The sequence below is a fragment of the Leuresthes tenuis genome, unplaced genomic scaffold (genome assembly GCF_036924035.1).
Source record: "Leuresthes tenuis unplaced genomic scaffold, fLeuTen1.0.hap1 SCAF_19, whole genome shotgun sequence".
In the NCBI taxonomy this organism is placed as follows: domain Eukaryota; kingdom Metazoa; phylum Chordata; class Actinopteri; order Atheriniformes; family Atherinopsidae; genus Leuresthes; species Leuresthes tenuis.
This window is the reverse complement of record NW_027325373.1, coordinates 11,229,522-11,239,480: the sequence shown is the minus strand read 5'-3', so window position 1 is coordinate 11,239,480 and position 9,959 is coordinate 11,229,522. Positions and strand designations below refer to the sequence as shown.

General features: G+C 39.0%; 1 protein-coding gene across 1 annotated transcript; it reads right to left on the bottom strand.

The window, feature by feature from the left end:
- Positions 1–777: 777 nt before the first annotated feature.
- On the bottom strand, positions 778–9,750 carry ggt5b (gamma-glutamyltransferase 5b). The gene is made up of 12 exons (XM_072372070.1): positions 9,465–9,750; positions 7,769–7,896; positions 7,574–7,669; positions 6,470–6,665; positions 4,641–4,801; positions 4,366–4,512; positions 4,097–4,227; positions 3,364–3,551; positions 3,160–3,251; positions 2,923–3,032; positions 2,730–2,840; positions 778–2,525 (listed from the first exon to the last, which is right to left on the bottom strand). The coding sequence occupies exons 1-12, from the start codon at positions 9,632–9,634 to the stop codon at positions 2,379–2,381; spliced, it is 1,677 nt and encodes a 558-aa protein (XP_072228171.1). The 5' UTR covers positions 9,635–9,750; the 3' UTR covers positions 778–2,378.
- Positions 9,751–9,959: the final 209 nt, after the last annotated feature.

Here is a 9,959-nt window from a genome sequence, read left to right as displayed (position 1 = left end):
TGCCTGTATCTGCTTAGAAATGACCTTTGAACCCTTGGTTCCTTTGTAACACCACAGATGATATTGTGTTTTGGACACTCCTATGAAGGCTAACAGTGGCTTTGGATTTACTCCGTTTCTACATAATCTATGGATGGGCGGCATCTTAATTCTGCACCATCGAACAGCTGTGGTTCAATACGTGTAGTGAGTCATCCACTAATTGGCAGACCAGCGGTTTGATCCCAAGCCTCTCCAATCTCATCATTAAATGGATGTGTGTACAATAGAAAAATGTTCTCAGTGTATGAATGTGACTGAGTGGGTGAATGTGGTTTACTGTAGAAAGTGCTTTGGACGGTCAACAAGTCTGAGAAAGCACTCTATAAACAAATGCAGATAACAGAAACCACAGTTGTTTGTGACATTATACACATCCACAAAGATGTGTTTTGAAGATAAGACTTTTATAGTTCTCTGATCTTTAAATAAAACTGAGCACCCACCCACATCTGATGTCATCAGATTGACTGAATACACTTCACACTACTTCGCCATTCTTTCCTCTCACAGACATGAGACATTGGGTTTTTTTTTCAAAGACTTTACACATAGTAAAATTCAGAAGGGTTCACAAACTTTCAAGCCATACTTTATTATTGTAACAACAAGAAGTGAATGCTTCAAGACAAGCAATTTGTTGTTCAAAGTGCTTTTTAGGTGTATTTTGGGTGTACAGAGGGTAGCTTCAGCAATTTGAGGTTGAAAAGGATGTCTGCTGAAGAAAAGAGACTCGTCTTTTCTTGAACTTGACATTTTATTGTGATGACACAAATATTAACAGTGAATAATTGTAAACACAAGTAATTATTCTGAAAAATGTTTCAATAAGACAAAGAAAATACAAAATTAGATTTCATTGCAATAAAAATACAAATTCATATCATATTAGGTTCTAATTATGGGCAGGAATCTGAATAAGGTTCATACAGTAAAACATTTAAGGTCACAGTAAAACTGTCCTGTTTAGGCAGCCGACAGCATGCCTTTCAGGAGTTTTAAAAGGTTAAATGGCTCATCTACAGAAAGCAAATAATCTCAGTTCAGTCACAAAATAAAACATTCACTCATACTGCCAGGCTTGACAAGAACTTATAGAGCAGTCATGAGTGCACAGTACTTAAACGCTACATATTGTGTGGTCCAATCACCTGAAAAGACAAATTGTTATGGTCTTAGCTAGATTTAGTTAGTTCCTTTTTTTTCTTTTTCTCTCTTTAAGGTTAAGGGAGAATCTGTATACCCAACTGTTGTGAGAAACATTAAAACTAAAAATACGGTTGCTGTTCTTGACTTCATCAAGGGAGGCAGGTGCCAAAGTTGACATCGCAGAACTTGGAGTGCCAGATGCTTTGATGTGATTTCGGCAAGTGTCACACATTGCGCAAATAGCAAGTTTCTTAAACATCCAAAATGTCCGTTAAAATGATTTGAAATATCACAAAGAATGTCAAATGCTGCTTCCTATGGCTCCTTACAGTGTTATTCATGTAGTGTAGGGTACCATTTTTGTAAATAGCGCCACCTACTGTTTAGGATTAAGACTGCAGTGGATGTGTAAACTATTACAGCACTGTGTTGACATCATAAATCTCTCTTGCAATCACCACAATGCAATCATAACTGTGGCTAAACAGTGATACCAGTCCTGTAATACTTTTTGTCTTACATTCAGATATACATATAAAAGCTTTTTGGGTCCAAAGATGAATATTAGTATGATTTGTGATGCATTCATGGGAAGTCAATCCACCTGTTTTAATAAGAATTACTAATGCCCATCTCAGGAAAACAGGGGGAAATTAGGAGGAAAAAATTTGTGTCAAAAACTATTGAAGACTTAATGAGAATGGAGAGGTTATACATGTACGAGAGCAAAGCGCTCTCTAACATTTTACAGCATCATCATTTTGCACAGTTTTAAGCTGCAACATTTGAATAGCACTTCTCTGAAGAATCAGCTTCACAAGCTGTTTATTTTGATTTACCATTTTACCACTGTTAGTATAACAGAAATGGATGGAAATATGCAGTGATTTGCATACTCTTTGGTTGTACATTTGGAACCAAAGTTGACCATATGCGGTTTTACCTCCAAATTAAGATGTTTAGTGAATCTAGATTAGATCATCTGAACATGATGATCAATAATGCAAATTCTTGCACTATTGGATGTCTTTTTACTCCGATCACATGATTGTATCTCATGAAAAAGACGAGAAACATTCAGTGATCCACTCACATTTTGTTGTAAGGGCTGCAGCACACATATATTCAAAAGCCACAGGTTTAGTCAGTATTAAGGAGGAGTTTTAGTGGAAGTTTACTCATCCTTATGGTCAGTATCCAGCAGACATTCCCATCTTCCTGTGGTCTGACACAGCCTCAATGCAGCCATTCTCCTTTTCTACAGCATTGACCACATTTAAAAAGAATTTCCAGTTCCCAACTTTGTGTCCAAGAGCTGCCAGGCCATCTATCACAGACTGAGGGCAAACAACACACAAATTAATGCCATTTATCCTGAAAAAGTGAGTACAGGTTAATTCAATTTGCCATTGCAGGATTATATCTTTTTAATCTCCAGTTGAATCTATTGATATAAACAGAAATGTTATTCAAAAGCTAGATAACCACAGTTAAGTGAATTTGAATGCAACTAATGGACAGTAAGGATAAAAATACATCACCTTGTTAAAGCCTCGTTCAAAATTCACGTCGTTCTTTGAATCAACATATACTATAGGGGCAGCAATGGCATCTTTCAAGTTCATCCCCAGCCATAAGTGATTTATTATGGACTGCAAGAATAATAGGGAACCATGTAAGGACAAGAAAGCACACAAACTAACAAGCAAACTGTGCTTTAATGACAAAAGTTACCAAGGCGACAGCTGTGGTAATCATGCTTCCTCCCGATCCACCAATCACAAGGATCCCTCCAGACTTTGTGTCCAGTATTACTGGAGTCATTGAGGAAGGAGGCCGTTCACCTGCGTAAAACAGCATTAACATTTCAACATAAGATAGAAGACAACAGATAGAAGATAAAACTTAATGACGACACTAAAGAATGCCTTTAATTTGATTGTGGTGGTTTGTTTACGTCTGTGACTTTACCTGCCCTGACTGTGTCTGCTCTCCCGCAAAAGTCAGCTAGCTCATTGTTGAGGATGATGCCTGTTCGTGGAGAGTAAATGGCTCCTCCAAATCTAAGGAACAAAACAGTAGACTGAGTGGATGTCTGCACATTACATTGTATTATCATTTCATTATAATGAGTCAGTACAAGTCCAGTCTTCTCTGAAGAGTCTTCCTGCTTACAATTGGTTTATGGTGCTGGTGGCTGACACGGCCAGTCCATCTCGATCCAGGACAGATACATGTGTGGTCCCCATGTTATCAGAGGGATGCTTGATGTTGTTATAGTAAGAGTTGTCATGGGTGCGATTTGAATGAATCATCTGCCTGATGTGATCAGTGAAGGAGGGATCAATTAAGTGATCAGCACTCTGAAAAAAGAACAAGACCTCTATCAAACATCACAACAACAGACATAAGCCATAACTCAAACTACATTTCCTCTTGACTTGTTTTTGCCCGTTTACTGTTTGGATTCTATTATTCTTTAGGAAGTTAATGAGTCAGGTTAGTCAGGTCAGCATTCTCATCTTGTTTCTACTCTTTGTAGAACACTAAGCTAAGTGACTCCTGGTGAAAGCTTTATATTTGTATATAAAGAATATATGGTAATACTATAATATGAATATTACATAATGACAAAACTTTCCAAAAAACATTACGTAACTGGAGATTGTTATGCTACTGTTTACTTTATCAATACCAATATTCACTTTTTTTCTTTTTTTTTTTTAAGAGACTGTTTTCTGTGTTGAGCCTCAAACCGAGGTTGGGAAAAACTAAATACATTTTAAGAAAACTGTAGCTGGGGCATAAAATCAAAAGACTGAGCTGAAAGACAAAAAAACATTCTGAGGTGAGTTGGATAGTTGAGCAGTGATCACTGTGTAATAACAAAACTGTTTCAGATCCCAACCTTTCCATCATCAAAGAAAGGATCATGAATGTTCCTCTTTTGTCCGTTAGCAAATTTGGCCGCTTCTATGTAATGATGGTACATCTCAATCTTCTTGTCACCAGACAGAGAGTTTGAAGTCAGCGGGAACCCTGCAGAAAAAGAGGTTTGGAATTATTCTTATGTACAAACCATTTCTCTTTTCTTTTTGATGACAGCATACAAAGATGTTAGAGTTGTGGTGGTAGATTAATTCAATAGTTCATTGTAGAGTACAAAACAAATGAAACCTTTCATGATCCTGAGAATGAAGGCAAGCAGGGCGCCGCCAGCAGGTGGTGGAGGAAAGTGCATCTGAGTATCTCCCAAGGAAACCGTCAAAGCGTTGGCCACCTGAACTTTGAAAGATTTTAGATCCTCCAATGTCAAAGTCCCACCTAAGACAAACAAGTCAAGTATACATAAAGTCTGTTTTCTCTCCCTCTCTTTGTACATTAAAAATACTCTCATGTTTTGTAGACAAAAGCTTATACCCTGAGCTTGCCCGTGCACATCTTGCACCAACCTGCAGCTTGAATGTCATGGATTAAGTCCTGTGCTATCTTGCCAGAGTAGAAGCCATCTGCTCCATCCCTCGCAATAAGTTCCATGGTTTCTGCAAGTTTGGGAAACTTCAGCATATCCCCTTTGCCCAGGACGGTTTTGTTCTTGTTGCAGAAAACTTTACTGTAGAAACACACAAAGAGAAACACACTCAGCAAAAGAGGAGGATTGTAAATTCAGACATAGAACAGAATCTGATCTGCTGTTTCAATGACATCACTTTAAAAGGAAGAATAGGTCAAAAGAAGTTCAGACTTTTCTTTTTTTACAAAACAAAATGAGAGTTTTCAATAAAAACACTAAGGATTAAAAGGGTTGGGGCGTTATTGGTTTAAGAACAATTTATAGATACTACTTAGATGACAGTTATGTGACATTTTTTGATTAGTTCATGCCGAAATAAAAGTATTTTGACAGGTCTCACAGATTTTTTCTTATTAATGCAACTATAAATTTACTCAGGCTGTATTAGCTGCATTTATAATGGTAAATTAATGATCTATTATCTAGAGATTTTCATAACCTGAAACCCTTTTTTTTAGTTGGAGTGTACATGCAGAACATCAATCAAGCCATCAGGGCACAAGACACGCATACTACAAATGTCAAAACACTGATAACAGTGGAAAACAGTGACTCCAGAGCTTCTCTTAAACAACAGTTTGCCCTGTAAGAGAAAGTCACCTGAAGTAGCCAAAGATCCCTTTGGAATCAAATACGTTGAGAAATATGTCTCCATAGATCACAACAGTGTGAAACTTATGCCCTCAAACAGAGCTGCTCATACTTTCAAAGTCAATCAATCAATAAACAGGTGGCCAGTTCATAACCCCTCAGTTCCTCAGTAATCAATGCAAGGATCCCTGCACTGGATCAGCATCAGAAGAAACTCTTTGTAATGTTAATCCAATACATCTTTGGGCCACTATTCTGCTGCTGGCATACACACACATCAGGCCTCCACTAAGAGCAATTTTCTTTAACAGGAAAATAAAACCTTCTAATGCAAAAGTCACATATCTGAAAGAATAATTTGGCAAAAAATTCTGTGCTGATTGACCGATGAGCACTGTGCAACACCCATAATTTGATATGATTTAGGCAGCTGATCTGCCATTAAATTTAGTATCATTTTTTTATGTATCAATGCCATTGTCTTGGCAACAGGAGTCCAATAAATGATTCAGACAGCTGGCCATAAAGTAGGTGCAATGTGTGTCTCCGCAAAGCATCTGACTGACGTTATCCTCCATCATGAATAAATGCTCCTCCCCATAGTGATGAAAGGTCGTACTTAACAGATTCTCACCATGGTCATAAACATTCAAAAGCCTGCACTTTTAAACTGCCAGTTAAACATGGTCGGAAAAGGAACACATCACACAAACATTATTGAGAGAAGGTGAACACTGCTTTTGTGGCTACCCTACACCCTACCATAAACTATAAATATATAACAATTATTTATGAAGAATAGAATGAATGTGGCTACAGGGATTAAGTTTTATGCTGTATGTAAAGTAATTTGATCTCAGTTGTTGATAACCAAGAGGTTTCATAAAACTATCATGAAATTACAACCACAAATTTGTAGGAAATCCCCCAACTCCAGAATCGATGCTGTAACAAATACATGAGAAAAGTTCAACAAAGAGTCATAAAACCCTACAGTTCACTAATGCCCATATATAATTTTCACATAAATTCTAGAGATAATAATTCTGCTGATAAAGATCATTTCAGGGAATTTGAAAATGTGTCAGTCAGTAATCCGTAAATGTGAAGCCATACCAGAGAGATGACTTCTCCACATGGTCTTTCACAATGGGGGAACTCAGGAAAGTTGCTAGATAGTCTGGCATGGGGATACCCTCCCTTGCCAGTTTAATTGTTGGTTCAAACAGCTTTTCCCAAGGCAGCCTCCCATACTCTCTGTGAATGGCCTCGTAGCCCCGCAGCTCTCCAGGAACGCCGATCCACTGGCTGCCTACAATGTTTGGGGGGGGGGGGGGGGGGGGGGGGGTTATGAAGCTGAATTAAACAAATGACAGGAACCATAATAAAAACTACATTCTGACTAAATGTGGTGCAGAAATAGTTTCAGGCTGACTAGTAGGATTACATGTGCAAATTCTTTGGTACTTAAGAATGTTGAACAAAAAGAGAATAAACAACTTTTTTTTTAATCAAAGATGTTTTAAAGGTTCGGTTGCTGCTATCCAGCTTACCTAATTGTGTATTTCCCTAACTACAGGCTGGCCAGACAGCTGGCGTAACAGACCTCGCTGTCACCCAGGCACCTAACTTTTATCCCACAGACTGACTCCTCATGAATATTGTTGGGCTGTAGCTGAATGCAGAAGTTTCTGTTGTGCTCTCTGAGAGACCTGCCGCCAGCTGAGGGACAACTCCAACAAGAACCAGCAACAAATGGAGACTTGGTAGACTTGCTGACTTTCTAAGGCTGCAGAACAGACCAACTACTGTGGCAGCTACTGTTTAAGATGATGTAGTCAAAGTCCAATTGTGGGACAAGAGACTCACTGGAAAGGCAACTGAACAGCAATCTATAAAGTCTCCAGGCAACAAAACACGGGAAGTGCCAGCATTTGCTGGTAGCAGCAATTAAACTCTTCAGAAAGCCAAAATTACTTATTGAGTCTTTAACAAAAATCCTCTTTAAAAACAATCCCCTTTAAAGGTTCCCAGATCAACTTATTCAATATTCATAAAATGTGTATGGTATTTATTAACATTTTAATTAAGCTGATTTCTACCAGACAGTGAGAGGACATTCATTAAAAGAGAGGCAAAATTAAGTAAAACATTTTCCTTATTATCAAATAACACCGCAGAAGAGTGTGTTACCCAACACTGACAGAAAACCCTGCCTACCTGTGGACAGTCTGAATGGATTGGGACAGTCATTTAACAGGTTCGCCTTGAATGACCGTGGGACAGTCTCCCTGAAGTTGTAAATTGTAACGTTGCCTAAGAGGAGATGAAAAATTTGAATGACCGGGATAGTTTATAATTCTCTGTGAGGAAAAACAAATTAAGACACAAACCCAGTAAGGAAAGGACACCCACCTTTTTTTTTTCTCACAGCCAATATAGAGCCTCCTCCAATCCCCATGCTCTGAGGATTGATCACAGATGTACACAGAAGAGCTGCAATGGCGCCATCTACTGCTGACCCCCCCTGCTGAAGCATGTTCCTGGAAAACATTTTCACATGGATTTTTGGGAAAGCTGTGAGCCCCCACTTAGTCACTGACTCCCTCACTACTCATCAGATATTTGCCCTCCCACAGACGCATGAATGCACATTCATCAAAATAGCTGTTCCAGACACTGGGGTTAATTATTTCAGTATTGCCAGGAGGCAAGTTCAAGTCATTCAAAGTTGGCTTCTGGCAGAATCTCATAAAGTTATAGGCCAAGGTGCGTTTTTTTCCTTTCTTTCTTTCTTTCTTTCTTTCTTTCTTTTGTTTGATGTTTCTTTCCATTTATTCTTTTTTTTTTTTGCTTTCTTGTGATTTAACTTGATTAATGAGGTAAATTACCACATCAATAACAGGTAATTCGTTTTAATCAAATTTTCTAAATTAATTTACCACACAACGGACATGAGAGCTTTGAGTCTGAGCTGTTCCTGAAAGACCTGAATGAGTCTTTTCATTCTGATGCTGGCATTGGATCATATGCGCTTACTGAGCAAGAAGAAGGCTGGTGGGAATGCTTTTGATTCATGAAGATCAGGTCAGCTCAATCCTTAACAAACTTTAAAAAGGAGACGGGATCAGGAGGCAGACTGTCGGACAAATTCACTCGTAAGAATCAAATCAAGCTGAGACGGCAAACAGGACTATTGTCGAAGAAGAACAATAATGATTAGCTTTAATACATGCTGTGCATCTGGGGATGGCTGAGAAAGTGTTGTGCAAATGATAAAGTAAATGAAAATCACTGAAAGGCAGCATTTTGGTTAAATGAAGTTATTTTGTCAGGCCTATAATCTAATTTTGTCACAAAAAAAACTTCGAGTTTGTTGTTAACACAAAACAGACCAAATAGGGAACACACCTTCAGGTTTGAACGAGCCATAACCGTTTAATCTAGAAGGATATTTCCTCAAACAATTCATCTCATTCGTTTGATCATCAGAAAACTCAAGGGTCAAGGGCTTTTGTCTGTTGTCTTTGTACATTTCATTGTCACTAAAACCTTAATAGAACATTCATTGTTTCAAGTGTCAACTGGGAAATGAACCCCTCGCGGATATTGGCAGTGAAGACAAAAACTAAGTAGCCTACTGCTGAACACAAAAGCCGGAAAAGCTACACATCCGAGTAAAAGCAGAACATATTTTCCATGTTTGGATGACCTGGAATGGAGGATTAATTGGGTTCTCATTGTGACATATTACTCAACAAATGGCCACATAAATTGAGCCAATTAAGGCACGGATCAAGTATCATTACTCCACACCAGAAATAATCAGTCATTGTTTTTTCCCCTCTTACTAGTGTGGCCTGAAATAATTATGATGAGGAGAACCTGTCGTATCACAGTTCTGCAGGTATAATCTCTGTTACTCAAACACAGCCCATCAAATCTCTTAAACTGCTTATCCCATTGCTCGGTTCGGCTTTACACTTCACCCACAAGAAATGCTGCCTTGTACTGCGGTTTGATTAAGTCGTTTCTCAGGGGAAAAAAAAGTACACACAAGCTGTCAATAAGGCTCCCCACCTGGATTTTGGACTTTGAGAAAGTGACTTACTTGCCAATCTCGGAGCAAAGTTTCGAGTCCGCAGCCACAGCCGCGTGTCTGAAGCTGCCGCTGGAACATTTATCAACAAACGTGGCGATGCACAGGAAGATAAGAGCCACAGCACAAATCACAACAAACAGAATGCAGCAGCACGCCAGACAGGACTTATGATAAGCCATTGGAGCATCTGAGGAGGGAACTTCGAGCCGAAGGAGATGGTGCCGCTTCCACGCCACACGCGCTGAGTGAAATCTGTCTTATCCAGCGCATGGGTTTACCCCTCCTACTCCCATCCTCCAGAAGTGAAACCGAATTACAACTGGGAATACTATGACCCATCGTATAATTCACGCTTTTTCCCGAAATGGTTGGGGTCAGGTCAGTCTGGCATGCTACAAGCGGGTATCACCTCCAGGCAGAGACATATTATACGGCCATTCTCACGTTTCTTGTGCAACGTTGATGAAGTCTCCCATTATCACAACCTAACATTTGTCACTCCCT